The sequence below is a fragment of the Phycodurus eques genome, chromosome 8, assembly GCF_024500275.1.
Source record: "Phycodurus eques isolate BA_2022a chromosome 8, UOR_Pequ_1.1, whole genome shotgun sequence".
NCBI classification, from domain to species: domain Eukaryota; kingdom Metazoa; phylum Chordata; class Actinopteri; order Syngnathiformes; family Syngnathidae; genus Phycodurus; species Phycodurus eques.
In genome coordinates, this window is record NC_084532.1 from 26,742,926 (window position 1) to 26,770,886 (window position 27,961).

A 27,961-nucleotide genomic window follows, 5' to 3' on the forward strand; every position below is an offset into this window, starting at 1 on the left:
AGTTCCCGCTGCACCTGCTACAAACTTCCTCTTCTCGAAAATTTGCCAGCCAGAAAAACAAAACAAACAAAAAAAAAACTTCAGTTTCGATACCGAAGAAGGAAACTTGACTTTCCCTGTGGTTGTTTTATGTCGTCAATGGAGGTGAGTTAATTCGCTTTGGTTGTTATGCGTCGCTTTTAATCGCCATTGTTAACGCTTTTCATGGATTCAAGACTTCCACGGAGAAGGCGGCAGCGGCGGCGGCTCAGGCGGACGAGGCGGCCGGCGGCGAGGCCGAGAAGCCGGCGTCCGCGGACTGCGGAGCTAGCCTCTGTCAGTTCGGAGACCCGTCCGGAGAGCCACCGCTCTCTCTGAATCAGTTTAAAGTCAAGAAGTTCTTCGTTCTCAGGGTAAATTGTGATTTATTGACAATAAACTACATGTTTGTTTTTCCTCTGTGCGTGTATGTGTTAGAAACGCGACGTTATTACTGTAGTCACGTTTGAAATGAACAAACCCCGCTGAATAACGCTTTCCTTCAAACTCTCCTTTTTAAATTACTGCACGTGCAGGTATTGTGTTCTATTGACAAGAAACCGCTCCAAGTTGCTTTAAAAAAACAATGTAAGCACCCAAACTAACTTCATTACCTCCGCCAAGGAAGTTTCATTACACTTTTGCTTGTTAGACTTTTGACTTATTTTGGGGGGTGAATTAAAGGATGAAAGATGGACCCATTGAATAAGCATTTCTCATATCTTCCGAATTTTTTGTAGGAGATGAGTATTGAAAATGTGAAAACTTTCTGATTTTGATACAAATTAATATTTTTTTTTATTTGATTTTTTTTCTGCCAGAGGAAATAATATAAATATAACATTAAAGCAACAAAGCACTCAAGTCGTAACTTTAAAAGGTGAACAGCGACAACGTAGTCAACATTTAACTGTCATGTAGGTGTAAAAAGAAGTTAACCACTGTTGAAACAAAAAGGTGAAAACATTAAAACAGTCTGGGTTTAGTGTAGAATTTATCGGAAAAGTCCTTGTTGAGGCTGATTCGTATTCTTGTACAAGTCTGGCCAAAAGGCAACGAAAAAGCCAAAAAAGACTGAATCCGCCTGTAATTGACGAGGCCCCCCATAAAAATGTTTGTAATTCCCTATACAGGTGCATCTCAATACATTTGAATACTGTAAGAGCGTTAATCGGATTTTAGCATTGCAATTCTAAAACTGCAACTCAATTATACAGATTCATTCACACAAGAAAATAAATTAAAAAGGCCTATTCCAACCTCGTTTCCGTATTAAAATCTTTTTGACGGTTTCTTATGCAACATTTTTTTGGACAATAAAATGTCGGTTTTTGTTAGCTGCAAGCTAAAATCATCAAAATAATAACTCATAAAATAGTTTACAGTAGTGAATCTATATGAAGAGGTTTTGCATTGGACAACAACAATACATGAAGATTTCTAATTCTGATTTATTGAGCTGCACCTGTTGATTAGTCAACATTTTGCTCCGGCCATTTTTCATGTGCTGAACTCGAAGCCTTTCTATCCACACAAAAGGCCTATTTCTCTCAAATATTGTTCAACAAGTCTGTGATAGTGAGCACTTCTCCTTTGCCCAAATAATCCATCCACCTCACAGGTGTGTTATATCAAGATGCTGATTAGACAGTAGAAGATTCAGGCTTAAATCTATTGGCAAATTGTAATGACTTGGTGTTCTTGATGGTTTCCCATCTGTAAAAATAATTTAACCATTGTTAATAGTAAAAGGTAAAATTCTCACCTTTTCCTTCTAAAGGTCCCCTTCCATTAGTTAATTTTTTTTTTAGAATCTTTGATCTCCTATTGTCGAGTTTGCATGATAATTTTGTTTAGAAATGCCCAGAATGTCCTTTTTCAAGCTATTCTAGTTGGTCTTGTCACCCTGGCATTTGAGACCGACGGATTTCTCATTATAATGCGACATATAAACGAGCTTTGCTCTGATTGGATTGCTCATCTTCCCCCATTTAAGTATGGAAAACAGCTTGGCTCTGATTGGTCCAAATCACAGTGTATGCTAGCGTAGAAGCTTGGGGTGGCCAAGCATTCATAGTGACGTCACATCCTTCGATGCAACAGTTAGACTCGTCCCTTGCGAGAGTTTGATCGCGGGGTTATTTATACACATTGAACGCGCGTTCTCTTCATTTGCGCCACTTTGGTATGCTCCTCCCACCTTGGTCCTCTTCAGCGGGTCATTGCCTCACTCGCGTCCAGTGGAGGTGTGCTACAAGCAGCTGTGGGCACTGCGACAAATCACCCCGGATAGTTCCTTTGATTTTATTTTTTGTTTGTCTGTGGGAGGGTTCCATTTCTACTCCCCTTTCCAGCCCCTCTGTCCCGCAAGGGTGGCGGCCGGCGATGATCAGACTCATTTTGACCTATGTTATGGTTAAAACAGTAGGGGAAAAATGATTTCTGATGGAGGAGACCTGTAATAATCCCTTTTGAGGCTGTTGCCATAAAAGCCCAGGAAAAAAGCAAAACGTAGGATCCAGTGGCTCCATGTGTTTATTTAGTTTGACGCTGTGACAGTTGGTTATTTTTTTACGCCCCACCCGCTGCGTTCACACACGCTGGGTGTCATTGGGGACCATTTAGCCACTGTAGTGACACTCGTGTGTGTGTGTGTGTGTGTGTGTGTGTGTGTGTGTCTTTGCTTTTCCCTTGCAGCCCGGCACACTGCACCAAGCCATCAAAGAGATTCAAGTTCTAGTGGATCCACAAGTCGACGGCAACGTTCTCGGCATCTGGCTTCTGGCAGAGTGAGTTCATCACACATGCGCACACACGCGTATACACACACTCGCTCTCTTCCTGTTGACCTAAACCCTCACCCCTGCATTATTTCAATTTAATCCAAGTATTAAGTTGGAAGATAGCGGAGAACATGATGTCAAAAAGCAAATATGAGGCACACAGTGGTTCCGCAAACTAATCACAGTGCTTCGTTTTCCCACATTTTGTTATGTGAAAGCGTAATTCAAAAATTTAATAAAAATAAAAATTTTTGTTCCCAAAATCACACACAAAACACCCCATACAGTGAATCCCCTTTTATCAGTACATCCCAGACCCACCTCCAATTGGTGAACATCTGTGCTATAGAAAACAAAACTTTTTTTCTAAATAGTTTTAATAATAAAACACATTTTAAAGTATCCCTTTAGTCCCTTTTCTCACTTGAATAGTTCTTCAAATAAAAGGCAAAGCTTACTAGCTTCACGCTGTTTGTCACTCACGGTTGAAGTTTACTGTGAAACTGACACACAGACCAAAACAATTAAACACCAGAATCTCTCATCAAACCATATAATTTCATTTAACAAAAGTCCGCTAGCTTAATGCGAACATAATGTGAAACGCCATAGCTGGGCTACAGAACATTAGCATAGATTTTGCAGTAATTATAAACCTTCAAACAAATGTCACTTTAACACATGCGGAGCAGGAGCGCATACAACAATACACAAAGGCATATATTATTTCTGCTCTGTGCGTTAGGGCCTGACCAACTCGCCACAGCCGTGCCCCGCCCGGTGCCTCACAACAGAGACACTTCAGGGAAAGATAACTGTTTATTACATGTGCTAGCTTGCGAGCTAACTGGCTAGCAAGCTAACGAGCCAGCGAGCTCGCCAGTACGCCGTCGGCTTGTCCGATGTCGCCGTCTCACTTAATTTTGTTGTGTGTGCGTCCACGTAACAGCGACAGAACGCAAATGTAACAGTGTAATAGACACGGCGACAGTTAGCTTGTGGATGCGTGTGGCTGTGCGAGCAGCAAAGAGCCACAGAACGGACATGCCACACAGCCTTGCAGCTCAAGGGCTGGCTCTATTTTGCAACCTCATTTTATATACTTGCAGATTTTTAAAAAAAACATTTTAAAATTATTATTATTTTAACCCATTCAAATTTGACATACCTGTTAACAACACTCTTCCCTGTGGTGTGTCAAATTTACAAGGCAGTTTTTGGTCAGTCGAATGGGTTTTTAATTGATTCATTGATCATTAATTTTTACTGTCGATGAAGGAACTATGGTAAAATGCCCTACGTGAACTCCTTGAATACGGCGTAAAAATTACACGCTAAAAATAGTGAGTGCTCTGGCGGACGTTAGCGTTGTTAGCGCTTGTGCTCCGAGCTTTCAGGAAACCTTTGAAAGGCCCAGCGACCGAGCAAACGGGATTGAATTATAAATAATACAGTTTTTCCCCCTTTAGGGTTGTCCTATATTCAGAAGGTTTTTACAGCTGCTGGATTCCTGCAGAGCTTGTAGTTATTCATGTCATCGACGTCTTCGAACCCATGTTAGCGTTTTAGATGGTCCAAGCAACTCTACCATACAGTATTAGCAGTTGACCTTTTATGTGGTCACTCCACAGTGTTGTGTGCGGCTGAGTTAGTTTTATTTGTTGGTCGTCCTATGCTGCCTTCTTCATAATGTGTGCAGACGGCGTCTGTAATTACTTTCGGCATTCCAGTAGGCTGACCTGTGCTCGCTCCACAATGTTGTATGTTTATGTGCCAGGGAGCTGGACGACTTATTTTTGATCCAATCAGTTTCCCTCGCTTCTTGATTTAAAAAAAAAATAAAAATAAAAAAAATAAAAATTAGAATAATTTTTGTGTGGAAACATGCACCTTAAATGATGATTCACATTCCTTTGGACTCTTAAAGTGTGTGCGTGTGCATGAGCTTGTGGGTATGTGTGTGTGTGTCTTATATTTATGTTCCAGATAGCTGTGAGACTGTTTCGTCCAGTCTGCCTTGTTTCTTGTTTCTTATTCCATAATAATAGTCAGTTTTAAAGTTAAAACTTCCCTTTTGCTTGACATCAGTTGTTATACATTCAGGGTGTTACCACTATTACATAGCCTTTCCTAGTCTGCAGTTGCGCCCACTTTTTGCAGACATACCATGAATATTTTTTAACTTCAAAACTGGAAGGCTGACAAAATGAAGGGGCCAAGTGGAGATTCCATAAAGTCACTTTAGCTTTGACCAAACCGGTTGGCGGCTGGAATTTAGTTAGTGTGCGTTCAACAAGTCCTATGAAATGTGTGTGAGACACTTTGATGCTGTGAGCTTTGAAGATGCTGTGAAGTGTGTGCATTTTTTGTTTGGGTAGCTTTTAGATAACTTCAAGGTATCTGTCCTTACAGGATTGTGCTTTAAGGGCAAATGCATTGGGACACAGCCCTAAATCAATCAGAAGTTGGACTAGTGGCCTCAGTTGTTCATTTTAACAAGACATGAAAGGAGAGAGATTTCAATTCAATTTTATTCTCGTAAGATTACTGTTTTTTTTCTGCTAAAATCAACCGTTTCTCTAGAAAAATATCATATTTACATAAGATTGAGACCTTTTTATGAGATAAAGATTTTTTTTTCTCAAAAATATACAACTCTGATCAATGGAGGGAGTCTAAATGGAAAAATGCTATGCCAGAGTTAATGCCGAACACAGTAAATGTTGGAGGAAATGTGGCGCTACGTCAGTGGGCCACTTCCATATTTTTTGGGAGTGCGCAACTCACTCACTGGACTGGAGAAACGAGACGGATATCTGTTACAAATACTACAGGCTGCAAGTACAAAGACTATAACAAGAAAATTGTGAAAGGAGGAACCACAAACTCTTTCAGAATAGACAGATTTAATACACAAGTTTTATTTTATGGACCGACTAACTTTCTCCGTCAGGCATTCTTCAGTAAAATGTGGGAAATATTGGGAAGAATTGACATGTTTTCTTGATGTGAATCCACACTTAGACGTGTGACGAAATGGTTGTACTTTTTCGAACCAGAAAGCCTGTGAAATGTTTTAATTTTATTAGATTTATTTTAGGCTTTACACAATCAGGATTTTTGGGACCGATCAGCGAGTTTAAAAAAAAAAAACGATCACCAATCCGATCACAAGATGGAGGAATGTGTCTATTAAATGACCTGTTCATTTACTGTATATACTTGTGTACGTAATTTCTCAAAAAAATATATTTATAATAAATAATGTATCTTTGTTCCTCTATTTATGCCAGTGATACATAGTGACAGACATGAAATGGCTTAGATGGCAGGACATAGATACAGTAATTAATGTATCCACTTTTTGTGACATTTTTGTTTGTTGGTGTCCATAAAGGTTGGAAAATCACTGCTCTCATCAGATCATGTATTCTAATCAGTCAGGTCAAACCAACATTACAACATGACAGAAATAATGGGTGCTAACTTACTGTAATTAAATTACTTTACTTTTAATTAAATGACTTCCCCCACACCAAAACTTCAGAGCATGATTCGACAGAACGGCGGCATGTTTACGTTCAACCGTTCGTGCTACATAACATTTTATTGTCTGCTTTTGAATTCAAATATGTTGTGCTTGCGGCGATGCGGAGTAAATGTCTTCTGCGGAGCTGATCAATGAGGTCATTGATCGGATAATTATGACATTAAAGCCGATCAGCATAAATATCGGCCGATAACGATCAGCCCGATTAAAATCGGTGTAAAGTCTAATTTATTTACTGCATGGCTTTTTTCAAACGTATTTGTCGGTGTCTGTTTTGGTTTTGTTATAGCTGACTGCTGTTTGAGTTTATATATATATATATATATATATATATATATATATATATATATATATATATATATATGCATTTTCCTTGTAAAATTCCAATGTGTGCCAATGCTTTTGTCCTTTTTGTGTCGCCCTCAAAAGTCAAAGCTTGTCACGCTGACTTTTTTTTTTCCTCTGTAGTGTTTCCCAAGGTGGCCATGTGCCTCGAGCATTTGAAACCCTCCTAATTTAGAACTGTGTTTTTTGTGTTTATTAAAACGCCAGCAAAAAGGAGCAGACACTTATTAATTTTGAAAGGTGAGTTGCTTAATTTCCTTGTCTTTATTTGCTTGGTTAAAAACAGACCGAAAGCCTTAGAAACACTTGGCATGCATACTTTATGATCTTTTTGCCATGGGCGTTTTTGTGAAATTTTTTAGAGCTTTCATAGTACATAATTGAGCAGCCCTCCAATACATGTTTTTTGTATTAACCTGAAGCCACCTCTTGCACAAAACACTAGCGGTAGAGTCTTCTTCCAGCCTTCCACAAAACACAAATCGTCATTTCCCTCCCTTGACGAGGTTCAATTAGAGAGTTTTAAAAGGTAAAAAGAGAAGACAGCAGACAAAACAACATCAGTCATACTGTCAGCGCTTGTAAGTCTCAGCCATTAACGGAAGAACCAGAATGAGGAGAAACAAATAAAATAAAAATTTCCCATTCACCAAATGATTGTTGCCGGTAATTGCTACAATTTGTGCTTGCTTTTCCCTTTGCACTTAATCTAGTAAAAATGAAGTGGAAAAATACGGTTCTCTGTAGCCATCATGCTCGTGCTGTATGTTGCTAAAGAGAAATAAAGCTATGTAATACTAATATTTAGACTTACTTTAACATTTCCCTTCATACACTCTTTGATGCAATTTAATAATAAACCAATATGGATTTGATTTGTAATATGTTCTTAAGGGTTGTCTATGTCAGCTAAAACAGGCGCTCTTCATCTATGGATTTTTTTTTTTTTTACGGTTTTACGTTACACTAAATATTGACTTTTCACTGTGAACATAAAGAGCTCTTTTAAGGCCCGCAGCCACATACCGTGCGACATTGCCGATTTGGCCACAGTTTTTCATGAGTGGCCGACTGTCGGCCACTGGTTTTGTGACGATTTAACAATTTTGGTCGCCGGTAAACTGCGTCACAATAGAGCAGATGTAATGGCCGATCAAAAATGCCATAATGTCTAAAATACACGTTTCCAGGTGCAAAGAGAGATTCAGCCAGCCGCCGCCTTTACCAAGCAATACCAATTTTACAATAATTCTTAACAATATTTATAGTTTCATATCTGCCTGTGAATAAAAATGCAAATGGTGGAGAGACTCTGTCGTGGAAATGTTCAAGTACAGTCAATAAATGGAACCAACAACTTCTGAAATATCCACACTTTTTATTTCTCACTCTTTGAATGATAATATAGCTCCGGCAGCCAGAGTAAATCGCTTCTTCCTTGACAAGCGCGCCATGTTGTTTGTAGTTCAATAAAAAAAAAAACATAATCAGAGTACACGCTGTATGTAGAGCATCAAAATGTTTTCTGTTGTAGCAAATTGGTTTATATGTGCAAGGGTCAATCGCCTGATGTTCGGCAGATTGTTGCCTACTGTGTTTTTTTTTTTTTTTTTTTCGTTTTTTTTCCCGCCATTGTCCAGTTCAGTCGCTTTCGGCTATGTTGCACGGCAGGCCTAAGGACCTGACTTTTTGATGGTTTTTTTTTACATTTTTTTTTAAACCAATAAAAGTATATGACTAAATACAAATATTGTCACTGTATTTTCATTTTTATAACTTTTTAAAAGCAACTTGGATGTTTACACACAGGATTTTTTTTCTAAATCCTTTTGAGAAAAAAAGAGATTCATCTCTTATAATGATAAAATTAAATTGACTTTATTTTGCATGACAAAAGAAATATTTCCACTTTATCCCAAAATACAACTTTCCTGTAAGATTTATGTTGTTGCTGATAAAACTTTTTTCCACTAAAAATAATACTTTTTTTCACAAGATTAAAACATTACCAAAACAGTCAGTTTATTCTCATAAAATTAAAATAATCTTTCAGGAAAAAAAATACCCATTTTGTGTAAAACTTTAAACTTCTTTCTCTAAAGATTCTGGCATTATTCTTGCAATATTTTTCAATATTTATTTGTTTTTATTATTGAAAAAGACAATTCTCTGAAAAATAAACATCCATCCATTTTCTGAGCCACTTCTCCTCACTAGGGTCGCGGGCGTGCTGGAGCCAATCCCAGCTGTCATCGGGCAAAAGGCGGGGTACACCCTGAACTGGGTGCCAGCCAATCGCAGGACACACAGAAACAAACAACCATTTTCACTCACACCTACGGGCAATTTAGAGTCTCCAATTAATGCATGTTTTTGGGATGTGGGAGGAAACCGGAGTGCCCGGAGAAAACCCACGCAGGCACGGGGAGAACATGCAAACTCCACACAGGCGGGGCCGGGGATTGAACCCGGGTCCTCAGAACTGTGAGGCTGACGCTCTAACCAGTCGGCCACCGTGCCGCCGAAAAATAAATAAAACATTATAATTTCATATTTTGACTCTTTCTTGGGAGGGGCAAAAACAACCTTGTTTGATTCCAACGTAATTGCCATCATTGGAAAAAAAAAAAGTACAAACCAGCTGTGACGTGTCGGTTCATTGGCACACAAATTCTGTAATAAAAGTTGCCGTGACCCGGATTCGAACCGGGGTTGCTGCGGCCACAACGCAGAGTACTAACCACTATACGATCACGGCGAGCTACTCAAGTATGCTTTCACATGTGGACATTGTATGAAGATAACCAAAAGCAAACACTGTGTTTGACCAGGGTGGATCACTGGAACAACGAAAAGGAGCGCCTGACTCTCATCACCGACAACTTCCTGCTAGTCTGCAAATACGACTTTGTCATGTTCCAGTGCGAGCAGATCCAGAAGATCCCGCTCAACATGGTGGATCGCATCTGCTACGGAAGCTTCAGCTTCCCGCCCAAATCCGTGCTTCAGTAAGTGAACGCAACAATGGAGATGCACCCACGCGTCCACGGTTCAGTTGAGACCATCTCTGTGCTCATCAGGCTCATTGTTACTAGCTTAGTGCGCCCACTTTCAACACGTCAGCTCTTTGCTGGGTTTTAGGAGCTAATTAAAAATGTAAAAAAAAGAAAAAGTCTCTTTATTCTTTTAAAATTAGGCCATTTTGATGAAAAAATTTAAAATTTCATAAAATGGCTTTCTCTCTCAAACTAATAGTTCACCATCCATTTTGAAGAGCATAATTTGCAGTCAAATGTTGCCATTAGCATTTACCTTAAGTAGTGTATCACCACGCAGGTGACGTGGTTCCCGCTCGGAAGGTATATGTCAAGCTGGTGAAGTGGTATCGGTGTCGTAGTATCAAAGCGTTTTTACAATTACAAGTCCGAGTACAGATGTACAGTATCCTTAGTATGAATGCTTGTTTTCCTCTAAAATGTTTTTCTCAAAAAAAAATCTACTTAATTTTTAAATGACTCTTCTTTTTTTTTAAGAAATACTGTTTTTCCTTGAAAATATGGTTTAAGATTATTATATTAAATATGAAATATAAATATTAGATAAAGACATAATTCTAGAGTAAATCATATTTTATTCCCATCTGGGATTGACTTTTTTCCTTGAAAATTATTAAATACGACTTTATTCTTATAAGATTAAGTTTTGTAAAATCTTAATTTTTGTCTCGACTGATTACAACTTTATTATGGTAAAGTTACAAGTTTGTTCTCGTATTATGATTATTTTTTTTATTTTTTTCTCAGTGTGACCCTAATACTTTGTGAGCCTTCTTTTGGTCTTGCAAGATGCTTTTATATCTCGTCAAGTACAAATGCGGCATGAGGCGCACGGCGTCAACGGGTTAGCGCAGCTCAAACGAGGCGTCGCAAGAGCGTGAAGAGGTTTTTTTTTTTTTTTGTTGTTTTTTTCTGGAACAGTCGGAAGTGCAGAGCTGTCACTTGGAGCTGTCACTTAGCTGATTAGCGGCTAAAACGAACGCGGCCCTTTTGATGTGAACCTTTTTCAAGGCGGCTCGGGGGATAGCCGAGCGACGCCGGCTAATTTGATGAATAAAATGTAATGTGCTGTGAAGAGCTTAGAGAGCGTCGTCTTTATTCCAGGCTTTATCTCACACGCATTCCCTTAAATTATACATAAAAGTGTCGGCGGAAGACGCACGGGACAGTCGAGGGAGAGAGACAGATCCAAGCCAGGGTGACGTACTCGCTCTTCTCTTCTTTCATCCCACAGGAAGTCTCTTCATTTTGGGACGAGGTCACTGTCACCGTCTCTTATTTGGCGGGAAAGTGATCTGCAGGAAAAGTTATTCTTATAAAATTTTGACTTATTTTTTGTCCCCTCAAAATACGACTTTATTATTGTAAAAATAATAATGTCCAAAATAGAACTGTTTTATCTAACTTTTTTTATTATTAAAAAAAAAAACACGTTTATTCTATAATTTTGTGACTTTTCAGTTTTTCACAGAGCCATGGAATATTAGCCAGAGGCTTCCTAGATTACAAAATACACTTGATATATTTGTGTTGTTCATTTTCTTTCTTGAAAAAAAACCCTGTATTTTCATGAAATAAGACTTTTTCTGTTTTTCTCAAAAACAAGTACATTGTTAGTCTCATAAAACTACTAATTTAAAGAAAAAGATTTGCTTCTCAAAAAATTACACAATTTATTTCAGTTATTCAGATTTTCATTTCATATACATGTTGAAGTTAGTATTTGAAATCAGTATCACGCCTGACTCAGGGCTTCATAGTGTCTTCTCAAGACAGAGTTAGGATTTCAAAGTATGGGTCCAGCCTGGGTTAGAGTTGAAATTTCAGTTTCAAATCTGGGTTATGATTTCAAAAAAGGGTTAGGTTTTCAAACTTAGGACTTTAAGATTGGTTAGGGTTTCTAACAATGGTGAGGTTATTTAAATTTCAGTTTCAAGATGTGGTTAGGGTTTGAAGTTCCAGCTTGAAAAGGGAGTTTCACACCTGGGATCCGTTTGCAAAGTTAGGGTTTCAAACCTGGGTTAGGGTCCAAAGAAGGGTTCACGTCAAGGTTAGGGTTTGAAAGTAGGGTCTCAAGACGGTTAGGGTTTCCATCCATCCATCCATTTTCCGTACCGCTCTATGCGGGCGTGCTGGAGCCTATCCCAGCCATCTTCGGGCGAGAGGCGGGGGTGCACCCTGAACTGGTCGCCAGCCAATCGCAACGGTTAGGATTTCAAAGTAGGGATTCAAGCCGGATTTAGGTTTTTAAAGTAGGGCTTCTAGCAAGGGGTAGAGTTTAAAATGAGGGTTTCAAGTCTAGGTTAAGGTTTCAAAAAAAGGGTCTCAAGCCAGGGTTCTGGTTTCAAATAATGGTAAGTTTTTCAAATTGGAGTTTCAAGACAGGGCTAGGGTTTCAAATCTACTACTGACTACTGTGTTCCAAGGCTAGTCATCATCACATCACAGCAAAGACTTCTCAGACTTTGTTTACACTCATTTCCCCCCCCACTCGCCCCCCTCGCATCCTGGACGACTCCAGTGCAAAGTGCTGAGGGGGAGCGTGTATTTTTAGTCATCGTCGTTTTGTATTTATGTGCACATATGCAGGTGGTGCTCAAAGACGTTTTAAATGCCGTCTAGACTCGCTCATTACCCCGCACGTCATTCTGTCTAAAAGCTTAAAGAAGATCCTTATTTTAAACAAGAGCACCAGAGGGAATTAAACTCATATTTCTTACTACTACACTGATTACTTCTGTTCTTGTAATTTAAATGTGAGTGTTGATTGTAATTGTTAAAGGAATCAAAACGTCAAATGTCAGCGCACTGCACTGCCTCTTGGTTTAAGCCCAACAAGGAGTTCTTGCGTTCACTCAGCAGAGTCCTGTAAGAGCTCATCAGAATAATGAGCCTTGTTATAAGCAGTCATATATTAGGGTTTCAAAGTAGGGTTTCAAACCAGAGTTAATGTTGCAAAGTAGGATTTATAATCTGGGTTAGAGTGTTAAATTAGGTTTTAAAGTCTGCGTTACAGTTTCAAATAAGGGTTTGATTTTCAAATGTAAAGTTTCAAGTTAGCGTTTCAAATTAGGGTTTTAAGCATGGGTTAGTGTTTTTAAGACAGAGTCAGGGTTTGACAAACGATTCTCGGGGACAATTTAGTGTTTTCACCCAAACAAATGTCACCATATTTTTGTGAACGCCGTGTGTAGTGTTATTTTATTCAAGTTTTGTTATATACTGTTGTCTTTATACTTGTAGCGCTTTTAGGAATGTTAAAATGTTTCCATCCATTTTGTTCTAACCCTCTCGGGCCAGCAGAGGCCGCTGGTGCTCCACAAAACTTTATTATGTCTTTGTGTAGTTTAGCAAAAAGTGCACCAGTGTGGAAAAAGCCTGCTTGTTACATATACATGAAGGGTGCATCCACCCTTTTTTTTTTACGCTGCAAGATCACGATCCATATTCCTCCTTACTGACACTATACCTGCTTTGACCTCATTTGATAGATGCAATAGTAAATAAAATATGATGACATATTAGAGCAACAGTTCAACTCAACTCCAAAAGCAAGCAACATTAAACATTTACATTCCTAAAACCACAAAGTGCACAGGGCTTTAACTTCTGAATATGCAGGAGAGTATAAATTAATCAAGAGCAATAAATATGCGATGTTCCTGGTGTACCAATCTAAATTCATTCACCTCGAGAGCAGTTTGGGACCCTAACACATAACCTCTAAACCAAGCATCTACCCCATATACTCAATTCTAACCCCTGAATGCCATCCATCCATTTTCTACCACTTATCCGAAGTCGGGTCGCAGGGGCAGTAGCTATAGCAGGGACACCCAGACTTCCCTCTCCACAGCCACTTCATCCAACTCTTCCGGGGGGATCCCGAGGCGCTCCCAGGCCAGCCGAAGGATGTAGTCTCTCCAGCGTGTCCTGGGTCGTCCCTGGGGTCTCCTCCCGGTGGGACGTGCCCGGTACACCTCACCGGGGAGGCATCCGAATCAGATGCCCCAGCCACCTCATCTGGCTCCTCTCAATGTGGAGGAACAACGGCTCTACTCTGAGCCCCTCCCGGATGATCTCTAAGGGAAAGCTGGGACACCCTGCAGAGGAAACTCATTTCGGCCGCTTGTATCCGGGATCTCGTTCTTTAGGTCACGACTCGCAGCTCGTGACCATAGTTGAGGGCAGGAACGTAGATCGACCGGTAAATTGAGAGCTTCGCTTTTCGGTTTAGCTCCTTCTTTACCGCATTGGACCGATACAAAGTCCGCATCACTGCAAACACTGCACCGATCAGCCTGTCGATCTGCCGTTCCATTCTTCCCTCACTCGTGAACAAGACCGCAAGATACTTGAACTCCTCCACTTTGGGCAGGATCTCATCCCCGACCCGGAGAGGGCACGCCACCCTTTTCCGACTGAGGACCACGGTCTCAGATTTGGAGGTGCTGATTCTAATTCCAGCCGCTTCACACTCGGCTGCGAAGCGCTCCAGTGAGAGTTGGAGATCACAGCTTGAAGAAGCCAACAGAACCACATCATCTCCAAAAAGCAGAGATGCAATTCTGAGGCCACCAAACCGGACCCCCTCTACGCCTCGGCTGCGTCTAGAAATTCTGTTCATAACTTTTATGAACAGAATCGGTGACAAAGGGCATCCTTGGTGGAGTCCAACCCTCACCGGAAACGAGTCCGACTTACTGCCGGCAATGCGGACCAAACTCTGACACCGGTCGTACAGGGACCGAACAGCTCGTATCAGGGAGTTCGGTAGGTACCCCAGACTCCAGAAACCCCCCCCCCCCATGACTCCCCGAGGGACACGGTCGAACGCCTTCTCCAAGTCCACAAAACACATGTAGACTGGTTGGGCTAACTCCCATGCTCCCTCGAGTAGCCTGCCCAGGGTGTAGAGCTGGTCCACTGTTCCACGGCCAGGACAAAAAACACACTGCTCCTCCTGAAACTGAGATTCGATTAACCCCTGAATGTAACCCCATTAACAAAACCCTAAGCCTGGCACATTCCTAAACCGAATCCCTACCCCAGAAACCCAGCCCTAATCCCAACACCTAACCTCTTAACTGAGTACCAACCATGGCACCCAAACTCTCAGCCTGACCCCGATCACGCATTGCTGTAATCCTAGCACCTAACCATAACTCTTAAACATTGTCTTAATCCCAACACTTAAACCCTAAACCTCACGCTACATCTAGCATCTAACCCTAAAAACTTAACCCTAGGACCTAGCCCAAATCCTAGCACTTATTGCTTACCCCTAAATAAGGGACCGGCAACTTTTTTCAAACTACTTCTTGGGTACTGATAAATGCAAAGGGCTACCCGTTTGATACACACTTCTGAAATAACAAATTGCTCAAATTACCATTAATTTTACTTGATAATTATTGATATTCATCTACTCTATCAGTCAAAGGTTTGGACACAGTCTCTCATTGGACAGTCTCTCATTCAGTCCTTGGGGGCTATCTGGTGCCCCAGGGGCACCATTGGAGTGACCCCTGCCCTAAACCCCGCATATAACCCCTAAACTGACGCTAACCCTAGCACCTAGCCTTAACACCTAAACTTAACCCTACAACTAACCCCTAAACGTAACCCTTAACCTACTACTCACCCTCAAACCTATGCCTAAATGAAGCATCTATCCCTTAAACTCAACCCTTATCCCAAAACATAGACCTCATACATACCCCTAATTCTCACCCCAACCTTCCTAATCTTGTCACCTAACCCTTAAATTTAACCCCAACTCCTAATCCTAACCCTTACCCCTAATCGCAGGCTAGCTTCTTTGCCTGTGTTGTTTCTGGCCACCGCTCCACACCCTCGGTTGGATGTATGCACCTATGGGTGTTTGACAAAGCTTCAGGCACTGTTGAGCAATCAGCGCACATTTGTTTGTTCGCACCGAGACAATGTGGGACACTTGCCATGACAGCTGGAGCTGCACTCTATTTATCTTGCGTGTTGATTTACGCGTCCAAAGCGCTTGAAAGCCCACAGGAGGATTTTTTATTTTTTTTCCATCACTCGCCCCGAGTTCAGGATACAGTGTTTCTCTAGGTGTATATGCACACTGCGGATTAAGTGGAGCGCTTTAGGAGAGGTCAGTTAAGGGTGGATTTCCTTACTTGCTTCACCTTCCTACCTTCAGGTGTTGGATGAAGGATGACATCATGAGGTCATGGAGTCGAAAGTCAAATAGATGAAGGAGTAAAAAAACACAGCCCCCGAAGACAGGTTAACTTGGCAACATGAAATTTGGTAGCCATATCTGTCACAAGTGGACCCGCAAAAAGTCTCAAGAACCCGAGCCCGAAAAGACACATGAAGCACAGATTTTAGATTCTGTTTGAAACGTTGCAAATGTTTCTTCAAAGGCAAACCTGTGCTCGATATTTTTTCGGATTGCTACCAAATTTGAACCATGCAACATGAAATTCGGTAGGCATGTCTACAAGAAGTCGACCCACAATAAAGTCTCAAGAAGCCATGCCCGAAAAGAAAAAGGAAGTTTGCCTTTTTGGTTTGAAGTGCCCATTTTAGCGTCAAATCAGCCATTTCCAGGGGTCCTTCAAAAGCACACTCATCCAAGAAATTTTGTCCAACTGTTCCCATTAATGACTTGCCATCAGACGTCAAACTGAAGGTGCCGTGTGCCTGCAGAAATGTGTTTTAAAAAAAGAAAAGAAAAAAGAAGATAAATACATATCAGCTCTGTGTTCAGGCTGACTTGAAAGCTATAGTCCATCCAAGATGGCAGGTTGAATGCACCCTGCGCTGGTTGAGCCTTAGACTTGAGATCCCAGACTACTTTCATGTAGTCCATCAGCATTTTATGAATTCACATTTTAGATTCATCCTTCCATTATTTCTAATTTGCACAGAGCGCCAGAGGCCAAGGCTGTCTCTTCAGTCGCAGTGAAAGTCCAAATCCCCGGCACCCTCCCACATAAAGCCAGTGAAGACGTCCTAGGCCTCTGGCTGAAAAAAGCCCTGCCCTGCTTGCTGCCTGTTTGGGCTGGTCTGGCTCACCGTTGATAGCTTACCTGTGGAATTCACAAAGCTCTTTTTTTTTTTTTTTTTTTTTTTTTATAATATACATCCCCATTTACACGAGGGCCATAGCTCAGTGCGCTCACAAAGGCCAATGTGTACCCACCTAACCCCCCATCCTCACTCGTCTCTGAGGAAATATAATCAGTCTTTTGAGGCCGGGCTTTGCCTTTGTGCCACCTTTTTCTTTCCTCCCCCTTGCACAAAATGTTCCTGTGCGGCATTGTCATTGTTAAAAGCTCTTCTGTAAACACAACTGGATAGTTTGCGCGATGACGCGGCCCCTCCCTTGCCCAATGCAACATAGGCTTGCGAGTTAGCGTCACTATTGTTTAGCCTCAGGGGTCTTTTGATTTAATCTTGTGCAAGGTTCTGTGGTAAAATGAGCCCATAACCCGATGACAGATCATTATAGATATCCAGACTCTTGGGAAATCGCCCTCATCCTGGTGTTTTCATCTCTATTTCATGCAACTCTTTACCAGTTTGCACTCCTATAGCTCTAAATGTGATTAGTCCCCAAGGAAGTGATGTGAAACCACAATTTCTATTCTGTTGATGATGATTTTAGGTGCTAGGATTAGTGATAGGGTTAAGGTGCCAGTGTTGGGTTTAGATGTTAGGGTTAGGTGCTAGGGTTAAGGTTCTGTTCTTGAGTTAGGGATAGGTTTAGGGGTTAGGGAATGGGTTTAGGATTGGGTTAGGTCAGGGTGTTAGGGTTAAGTTTTGATTTTAGATGTCAGGCTTAGGGCTAGGTTTAGAGTAGGACTTATGGTTAGTGTTATGGTTAGTTTTTAGGGTTAGGTCTCGGCTTCAGCATTAGGGTATACAGTTCTGTTCTCGGGTTAGAGCTAGTGTTGGGGTGAGGGCTAGATTTTAGGGTGGACTAAATTTAGGGGGTTATAGTTAAATCTAGGGTTTAGATGTTTGATTTAGGGCTAGATTTAGACAGTTAGTTGTTATGGTTTGGTTTAGGCTTCAGTTTTGTGGTTATGTTTAGGGGTTAAGTTTTAGGTTTCGGGTTAATTTATGGGGCTAAATTTAGGTATTATGTATGAGGGTCAAATAGAGCGATTTTAAGTGTTAGTAATATTAACGGTTAGGTGCTAGAGAGTTAGGGCTAAGTTTAGAGGTTAGTTTGTTTCAGGTTTGTGTTTAGGGGTTAGGGCTAGGTTTCGAGATTAAATTCAGAAACGTTTCCCTTGGAGGTTTGCGTGACACAATGACTTATTGGCTGTAAACAGTTTTGTTTTTACATTTTGTTCCGTATTTGAAGGGAAGAGTGGGTGCGCCAACACTGATCTAACCGATTAATAAACTCGTATTTATATGAGTGTTGCATAACTTCTAGTCAACAATGCTAGCTGCAGGCTTTTAGTCATCTTTTGAAGTAAACTTTTTGCAAGCACAACCGTCACGCCATCGTAAATATTGTAGCATTGCTCTTGAGTTTTGAACTTACTGTGAACCTCTAACAACGGTAGCGTATTCCTCCGATATTACGCTGATTAAGCGTCAGGCCTAGATTACATTTGATGGACAAACATCCCGCAGAGTTGTGAGGAACATTTCAAAGACTTTTGACTGCGTGCGTTCATTCATCGAACGCTTCATCTAGCCTAGAAAAGAAGTAGCCCCAGGGCTTTTTCATTAAAACCTTTGGAATTTTACCCTTAAAAATGAGCACGTAGACAGAAGACAGAATATGACGAACACGCTGTTGATTAGCTTTTAGTCTGAGATCATGCTCACATCATGAGCGTGCCCCGGAGGGCGCTGTTGCCATTGAGTACCGACAGATCTGCTTGTCCCCTGTAGGGAAACCGTGAGGACTGATGACTTAAAGAATACAGACTGCACATCAGAGGGCTGCTACAGTATATATTTTGTATGTCTTTTTTTACTCGAACATGAAGAGGATTTGCTTTTCTTGCTACTTAATTTAAATCTATAATCCACAACTATTTTTTTGCTTAAAAAAAAAAATAAAAAAATTTAAGAGTAGATGTCAGAATGCTGATTAAGCTTATCAGCTTCTCACACATCTTGCAATATTTTTCAATATTTATTTTTTTATATTTAGTGACCATCCTATACATTCCCGCACTGGATCACTTGGTGGCGCTCTTAAATGACGTAGCGGAAATGAAGTAATTCCAAATATTCTAATATCATATTTTCGCATGATGTTTAGCACACATATGTTGTCTTTTGTAATCAGCCGAGATGGCGAAGGCTTGCGCGTGTTCTGGGACCGCCTGAGGGAGCCGTCCTTCGTCTCCTGGTGGAACCCCTTTGCCACCGACCTGCCCTACATCACCTTCACAGAGCATCCCGTGAGGAAGCTCAGTGACGCCTTTGCTACCATTTGCAATGTAAGTTTTGATCGACGACAATGTGCTTGTGAAGTACAGCGATAAAGTCCGAACACCGCGCGGCCATAGAGTTTGGAATTTGATTTCAATATTTTGGGAAAACACTCCCATCAAAGGATTACCTTTTGTTTTTAATTTCCTTTTTTTGCAACGTCCCATCCCTCATTTGCCGTTTCTTTGTTGGTTGACTAATTTTTTTGCGCTTATACGATGTTTACGAACGTTAACCAAATAACCATGGCCTTCGAAGAATTTTGCTGCCTAAAGTCCTGTTTAGTACTGTTGTACTGAAAAGTACTGTTTTATTAACACAAGAATGTCCAAAAGTGAGCAAAGCGATTCACTTTTCCTGTTATTAAAATTACCTCTGGTTTACTTTTTTTACATTTTAATATTAACAGCTGTTAACGTCTTTTTCACATGTATGATTACTGACAGACGTTTAAAGCATTAGATGTGTGACATCTTTCCTTTTTACGATGAACAGTGGTTCACGTATTCTACGACTATTAATAATATTACAATTTTACGTAAAACACAACCTGTACAGATTGTAGGATCAGATGCAGGCAGTTTCATTTGTGTTATTTCCCATTAGGAAAAATTCCCGTTCCCTTCTGTAATACGAACGAATCACCAGCCACCTCAGAGGTTTTGCACATTGCAGTCTTCTTTTTATGCTTCAGTAAGAAAGGCGTGTACCAGGCACTCAACTATTCTATTGGGTCATAAAAAAGAAAATAACAGTGTGATGAGATGTTTTTTTATGTGGGCAAAATGATTCATGTCTGATAAAACAAACATTCTGGAATTCTCCATGAGTCATTTAACCAACAAAGGGCATTCAAATACGAATAAAAATACATAACTAAGTCAAATTTTGAATATGTCCACTGTGTAATAAACTTCTTCATAGATATCCACTCCTTTTAATCTTTCAAGACGATTCGCTCTAAAATCGAGGAATATGACAAGAAATTGAAAACCAAAACGGTGATGCATTACAAAGTTACGCGGCGGTTTCATCATGGCCAAGGCGAGGAATTGCGCTACTTCGCATGATGAGGAGAAAAGAATTGAGCAATCACAGCCATTGCACTTCAGCCGTGTCACAACATTTCAGCTCCGGTAGGAGGAGGAGGAGATGATTTGTTCGGCCAAGTCATTGTAGACATTTTCACCATGAAGTCCCATTTACTTGTGTCAACTAACTCTTTTAAAAGGGAGCGAAACCCCATTCTTTGTTTGCAAGACTACATTGTATGTGCCAGCACTCGTCAAAACATGGTACTCTGAGGAATATTGCGTTCGTGGAATAAAAAATGAAATGGAATAATTCATCAATGTACACGCAGCGCCATGTTGGGGGAAGACGTCATCAGCCGCAGACCGAAAGTTACGTCGGCAGTGAATGTGCGTTAAACATTTTTTCTTAGAATAAATTCCCCTTAAATTTTAGTAAATGGCATCAGATGAAGAACATATGCACATTTAAAATATAACAGAAACTTTTGACATCTTGGGTTTAGTTCCCCTTCAATGCTGTCGTAAGATCATCAACTAAAAATGCTAATGTCATGCTAGGAACGCCAGGCCCAATTATTATCTATGGTTAGCCAGCTATGCTAACAAGGCCTGCTACATGCTACAAATAGCTTGGAGGGATTTTTTTGTTTGTGTCCTGTGTTCAAAAGCCCAAGCAAACCTGGATAAATGCAGGCTCGGTCATCCAAAATGCGAATGCTATGCTACTATGGTGAGGCCTACTTTCTATCAACGGTTAGCCTGCTAAGCTAAGATAGCAACTTGCTCCTAGTTGTCACATTTATATAGGCCTATTGCGTTAAGCTTTGTTTTAAAAAATACAGAGCTAGCCAGCTTTACAAGAAGTAGTTGACTTAGCAGCTAAGCGACGTTAGCGTAGCATCTCTGTTTAGAATGATTTCCTCGTCTTCTGTCATATCTGACCCTGCAGCCATTTTGTCTGCAGATGGAGAACTTCCAAGAACAGCTCAAAGAGGCGGCGCAGAAGGCCCACCAGGCCAAGCCGGTCCCCGGGAAGGCCAACGGTGTCCTGCTGCTGAATCAGAGCATTAGCATCAAGGCCTACATGGGCTTCATGTCCTTCCTGGGCAACACCAACAAGCTGGGCTACAGCGTGGCCCGCGGAAACATCGGCTTTTAGGCCTGGCTTTCATGGTACTTTAATTAATGTCCTCAATTTGCTGCCATTTTGTTTGGACAGGTGTAGACTAAGGAATCGAACTAGGATGGTGACCAAAACAACTCGTCAGTTCCAAACAATTTTGGCATGGTTTACTTTAGAATTATTACAAAACAAATGTACTGTGCAGTGAACCCCCACTATTCGCAGAGGATAGGAACCAAGCCCTGCCCTGAATAGCGAAAACCGAAAAAGTATTGTAATTGCCTACAGATGTCTGTAGATGGCAGTGATGCGCTACATGAAGCTCCTCAACTCACTTCAACATAATTCCTCGCAACAAGATGCCACAAGACTGCAGCAAAGCAGTACTTCTATTTTTGGGCAAAGCAATACTTTTTTGGGGGGCTTTGGACTGAGCACGAAAATGGTGAATAGGTGAGTGGGTTTTTTTTTTTGTGAATAACAGGATGGGTTCCCTAAATAAATCTGTGAATATCTTCCATTTCTGAGCCGCTTCTCCTCACTAGGGTCGCGGGCGTGCTGGAGCCTATCCCAGCTGTCATCGGGCAGGAGGCGGGGTACACCCTGAACTGGTTGCCAGCCAATCCTGTGAATATCTTAATTACCAAATTCCAAACTGTGACTATGCAGGGATGTGCTATACAGCAAAACTACTCATCAAAAAAGAATTACAATAATAAAATGTAATGTACTCGCCAAATAATGGTTTAGTTCAGAATGATAATAAAAAATATATAAAGTAGAGGAGACCGTTACCCTTTTAGTTTTTGTTACGTTGCGAGACAAATTGAACCGTTTTAAAGTTGCAATCTAGAAAAAAAACATGTTTTAGAAATAAAAAAAAAAAATTGGGATAAAATTTCTTCTGCTGGTCCTATTTTTATTTTTCATATATTTAAAAAAAAAAAACTGACCCAGAGAAGGCCAACTTTAACGCACCTTAGACACTTTTGTTTTGCTTTCTTTGAGTTTCACATCGACTTTGGGTGACGGCTCTCCCAGCGCTGCTCGCGTCGAGCTTTCTTCCTCTACTGTTGACGCCGCACCGATATGCTAAATTGTCTCTCTGTCGCGCAACGGGACTCCTTGCTTCCTCTCTCGGTGTCTCAGTTAAAAAAGCCGCTCAGCGCCACCGTTCGCAACCTCCTCGGAGATTCACCCGAAGCAGACCGGAGGGTGCCGCTGTCACTTTAGCTTTATTTTTATAAATATACAATTGTTTGTGTATTTTTACACCGAACTTTTGTGTTTTCACTAGGTGATGCTGAGTGTGTGTCTGCTGACAGTCAAGGCAGCTGCTGTCCCCGTTATAGCAAACAATAAGCTTTTCTCCTGATCACAAATATACTTATTGTTTGTTGTGTACCTTTACACGGAACTTGCATGTTTGGCTAGATGAAGAGAGAGATAATGATGCATCCACACGGGAAAGTCCCTAGTTTACCAGTTTTTCCTGTGTGATATTCATTTTCTACGTGCAGTGTACAAGGACTTCTGACTCATGCTGCAGTTACTTTACGTTAATCACAAACATACAGTTGTGTATTTTTACATGGTACTTGTAAGATTTGACTGCGTGACGCTCCGTTTCTATGTGCAGTATACAAGTTCATCTAGTTAACGGGGGCAACTGCTTAACGAGCGGACTTATGATGCCAAACATACAATTGTGTTTTTGTATATTTTTCCACAGCGCCTGTGTGTTTTTACTTGGCGACACACCATTTGTCTTCTGATTTTCACAGCAGCCGCTGTCGTGCTTTTACATTTGAACCATCTCAATATCTTGAGCGTATTGCTTCTTTACATATCATTTGTCTTTTTGTTGAATGACCTCACTGACTTATATTTACACTTAACACTTTTGTTGGTTGTTAAAATTCTAGTTTTAAAGTAACGTCAAAATGTACTACTTAAGAGGTTCGATATGTTGGGGATCAATTCAGGCGTTGTAGTTTACACTGCAAATCAACAGAGGGCATCATAAACAATTGTTGTTTGGCATAATATGACAATACAGACCGGCACTATTGTAACATCACATTTCTACTTTGGTTTTATTTGATTTTGGGGGAAGGACAAAGCCGGTATTTTGTTACAGCAAAGCAAATGTTAATGGTATTCGCAGATCACTATATAGATTAGACATTTGTTCTTGATTTTTGCAACTTGATTTGTTGCTTGACTTTCGCTAACTTATTGAATAATATATTGAATTTATATAAGGTTAAAAAAAAATCCCACTCACCAACAGAATTAATTGATTGTTGCGATTTTTTTACACGGAACCTGGTTTTTACACGTTGATGGTCTGTGTAGCCGCTGTCCCACTGATACTTAACATTGAGTGGTATTCTGATTGCAAACATACAATTGTTTGTTGTGCCTCCACCCCACCCACAAACTGTGTTTGGTTTTACAAGGTGATGTTCTGTTTGTGTCTTCTGACTAACACGGTAGCCTCTGTCCCCTCTGATAATTAACACTGGGGCGCCCTAGTAGTCACAAACATACAATTGTTTCGTGTGCATTTTCACACAAAACGTGTCTTTCTGCAAGGTAACACTGTTTTCTGACTAACATGGTAGTAGTAGGTCCACTTATAATAAATATTGAGCTGTCTCGTGAGCACAAACATACAATTGTGTTGTGTATTTCTTTTTAACTTGGAACTGATTAACACAGTAGCTGCTGTCCCGTTGATACTTAACATTGAGCTGCCTCGTGATCACAAACATACCTTTTTTTTTTTTTGCCTATTTGCCCACACCTTGCATGTTTTGCTTCGTGCTGCTCTGTTCAGTACTTTTATATTTATAGTAAGTGAAGTTATTTTTTGTCCCTTCTGACTAACATGGTAGACGCTGTCTCACAAACTGATTATTTAACATTGAGCCGGCCGCATGATCAGAAACATACAATTGTGTTCTGTATTTTTTGATTTTATTTTTACACGGAACTTGTGTTTTTGCTATGTGGTGCTGTTTGTATATGCACTATACCACTATATTTCTTTCCACTTACACGAAACATTGAGACAACTCTTGATCACAGGCATACAATTGTTTGTTGTGATTGAACTGTTGCCTCATCACAAGCATACAATTGTTTTTTTTACATGTAACGTGTGTTTTTGCTCGGTGATGCTGTTAGTGTCTTCTGACTAACAAGACAGCGAATTTTCTTCCTTAACTGAACATTAAGCCGGCTTTGTGATAACAAACGTATAATTGTTTGTTTTTAAATGGAACTTGTGTTTTTACGAAGTGACACTTTGTGTCTGACTAACACAGTAGCCACTGACGTAACATGGAGGTGCCCTCATGATCACAAACATACAATTGTGTATTCTTTCATGGATCTTGTGCCTTTTTGGACAATGTCTCTTGTTGGGCTATCTTCTTACACTAAACATTGAGCTGCCACGAGATCACAAGCATACAACTGTTTGTTGTGTATTTTCACCCAGACTTTGTGTGTTTCTGATGAGTGACACTCTGTTTTTGTCTTCTGACTAACACGGAATCTGCTGTCCCACTTATACTAACCATCTAGCGTGTTTTTACCGAGTTCCGCGCCCGCAGTACTTCTCTGACTGACAAATTCAATTGAATGTGGACAAAGTCGAGCCTTGGCGTTAAGTCTTACTCCAGGCGCTAACTCGCTCTCTCTCCCTTGGCAGGAAACGAGGTTAAGTATCCTAACGAGTGTGTCGTCCAGCTGTAGCTCCACCAGGCAAAGTTAGCAGGTAGAGTTCAGCACCCTTGGTATCAAGTGTCAGCACCCGAGGGGGCCGCAAGAGGGGCTTTAACTTGTTTCCTCCCCAAGTTAGGTTGTGTCTCATGTGGGATCAAGCTCTTCTCTTCTTCGCTCTGGCCCCGAGCGTAACACCTTGTCCATACGTCTTGTACGCGTCTCCTCTTCAATGTTGTAAAAGATGTTCACCACGCCGACGTTGACTGCATCCATAAAAGCCCTCAAAAAATTGTTAATTCATATGAAAGTGAACGCCCCAAAAGTGGAAAGTTAGCATCAAAGTTCAATTTTAACAGTCTTCAGTCATGGAAACAAAAAATATATTTGAGTATCCTTGTTTCTTCAATTTCTTGTGCATTTTAATGACTGGTACTACTAAAGGCATAGTACCTGATTCCCAGTGATTTTTGGATACTAGCAAAAAACCCATGGCAAATGGCTAGCTATCAGCTCTTAAATTCAACTCTAATATGAGAGTTTGTTTTGTTTTCAAACAAATGTACTTAAGCAGCTCTTCTGTCTGTTTTCTAGCTGTGCTAGCAACTCTTCTGCCGCTGCTGCCGTTTTCCTGCTCGCTAGCAACTCTTCTGCCGCTGCTGCCGTTTTCCTGCTCGCTAGCAACTCTTCTGCCTGTGTGTTTTCGGCTCTGCTTATAACACTTAAACCTTTTGGTAACTTTTCAGACTTGTTTTCCTGCTCCACTACCAACTCTTATGCGTCTGTGTTTTCCTTCCCCCACAGCAAATCTCCTGTCTCTGCGGTCTCTTGCTCCGCTAGCAACGCTTTTCCTGATCCGGCAGCAACTCCTCTACCTATGTATTATATATGTAGGTTGTTTGTATTTGATTTAACTTGTCAGCACTTTTCCTCGATGCAAATGTGACATAACTTGCACTTAAAGCCTTATAGGTTAAATTGTGTGTGTACGCGCATCCATTAGGAGTGAGTGTGGGTGTGTTGTGTGGCCTCAGTTGCTCTTTTTGTCGGAATTACACATCATTATGTGCTTCAGCCCTCAGGCTACGTAATCACAATCATAGCAATCCACGTTCTCCTTCTGATTTATAAGTCGTACAGTACGTCTCAAGTTATGGCCGTCGAGCGTGTAATAAAAACGCATAACTCCAAATGGAACTAATTTTGTTTTTTGTTTATAATTTGATTTACAAGTTACAGGTGAATGTCCTTTATCCTCATTTGTCATTTCCTTGTTAGTTAGCTGAGGATACGCCCTCTTGCCGACCGCTACGTGCCCAAACCTGTCCGTCATATTCTAATCACTTGAGATTGAACTCAGAACCCTACGAGACGTTGCAGTGCATAATCAACAGACCGGAGTAAAACGGTGATAAGAGTTGCTAGCGAAGTTGAAAACCCACAGGCTCAAAAGTTGCTTCAGCGGGCAAGAAAATACAAAGTTGCCAAAGGGGCAGGAAAAAACAGGCAGAAAGGTTGCTCGCAGAATGGAAACAGATTCAGAAGAGTTGCTAGTAACGCAGGAAAACATGCAGGCAGGAGGGTTGTTAGCGCAGTGGAAAAACATGGAGGCACATTACATCTGATATTGCAAAACTAATTGGCTGGCGTATCTAACAAGAACTGGCTGTCCTCGTATGTTCTTTTGCTTTTTACTGGTAACATGTTATTTTGTCAAAAGCACATCAATAGTGACTTTCCCAGCCAATGATTGCATTCCAGTCTGTCAAGGTAATTTGTTACCTGCGGCTACATCATCATCATCGTCACTGTGTGCCTTGCACCTCCTCCCAATTATTTTCCACCGGTACACTCCATCGGGTGGCGGTTTGTGGCGGCGGACTGACAAAAAACAACAAAAACATTTGCTGGCATGCCGAGAGAGTCTGTTGGCGCTTTGTGGCGGGAGCAAAAAAAAAAAAGATCCAAACAGACTAAACGTCATAATAACGTCATGAACACATTTTGTAGCTCATTCACTGCTAGCCGTTTCCCAACAGTTCTCCATATTGCCTGCCGTTTTACAGCATTTTGACTGAATCTTTCATGACCCACAGAATGTGTTCCGCGACTATATAAAAAAACAAACTTTCCAAGAGAAAAAAAATACTCTTCTTTCACCAGATAAAGCTTGTGTCTACCTTTTTCCGTTCTATCGTAATCAGGAAAGGTACGAGTCCAAGGTCGCATCTGGGTTCTGAAACAATTGCTGACTAAGGGCGCCCAAGGCCGGGCGGTCGCGACGTGAAATGCCGCTCGGTGTTTATTGGACGTCCTCGTGTGAGCTTTTGTGTTCGAGGTTAGCGGGAATTCAGGGTGTGTAGCGGCCGTCCTACATAGTCTGGAGGCTCCGCGGATTTGACGCTTCTCCAAGTGGCCGCGTTCACCTAAAACGCCTCCAGACACAACAGTGACAGCTGGGTGTTCGTGTGCTTATGTGTGTGTGTGTGACTGTGACTGTGCATGCATGAGTGTTCGAGTGTGTATGTGTGTGTTTACGTGTGAAGGTGTGCAGATGTGTATGTGAGTGTGCATGAGTTTGTGCCTTTGTGTGGACGTGAAGTGTGCACGTGTATATGTGTGTGCGCGCATGCATATTTGTGTATCTGTAGTTAGGTGTGCTTGTGTGTCTACGCCTGTGTGCTTGCATGTGAGTTTATGTACGTGTTCGCGTTCATGTTTGTGAGAAATAAAGCCGCCGCGTATCACATACTGTGTCCTCGCACACGTCGACTCGTTCACACTTACTGCAGTTGACAACACATGCGACATCGTCGACCGCAATGGTGGCGCCGCTAGCCTGTTAGCAACTGGCGCTAACCACCCGA

General features: G+C 41.1%; 1 protein-coding gene and 1 non-coding gene across 6 annotated transcripts; one reads left to right on the forward strand and one right to left on the reverse strand.

Moving 5' to 3' along the window:
- Window positions 1–27,001, forward strand: tprg1 (tumor protein p63 regulated 1). 5 transcript variants are annotated; one of them, XR_009769012.1, is made up of 8 exons: window positions 1–144; window positions 216–392; window positions 2,716–2,807; window positions 9,528–9,704; window positions 19,060–19,213; window positions 21,204–21,412; window positions 25,084–25,149; window positions 25,234–26,789. XR_009769012.1 is itself a non-coding variant. In XM_061683231.1 (7 exons), the coding sequence occupies exons 1-6, from the start codon at window positions 130–132 to the stop codon at window positions 21,396–21,398; spliced, it is 810 nt and encodes a 269-aa protein (XP_061539215.1). In that variant the 5' UTR covers window positions 1–129; the 3' UTR covers window positions 21,399–21,412; window positions 25,084–27,001. The 5 variants fall into 5 exon arrangements, 3 of the variants coding, with proteins under 3 accessions (XP_061539215.1, XP_061539214.1, XP_061539213.1); XR_009769013.1 differs by having other exon boundaries at window positions 25,899–26,450; XM_061683231.1 differs by having other exon boundaries at window positions 25,084–27,001.
- Window positions 9,383–9,454, reverse strand: trnah-gug (transfer RNA histidin (anticodon GUG)). The gene has a single exon. It is a non-coding gene; the product is annotated as a tRNA-His (tRNA).
- Window positions 27,002–27,961: the final 960 nt, after the last annotated feature.

Coding starts and splice junctions, on each gene's coding strand:
- tprg1 (XM_061683231.1), top strand. Junction 393..2,715: donor AGAAGTTCTTCGTTCTCAGG/GTAAATTGTGAT, acceptor TTTCCCTTGCAG/CCCGGCACACTGCACCAAGC. Junction 2,808..9,527: donor GGCATCTGGCTTCTGGCAGA/GTGAGTTCATCA, acceptor GTGTTTGACCAG/GGTGGATCACTGGAACAACG.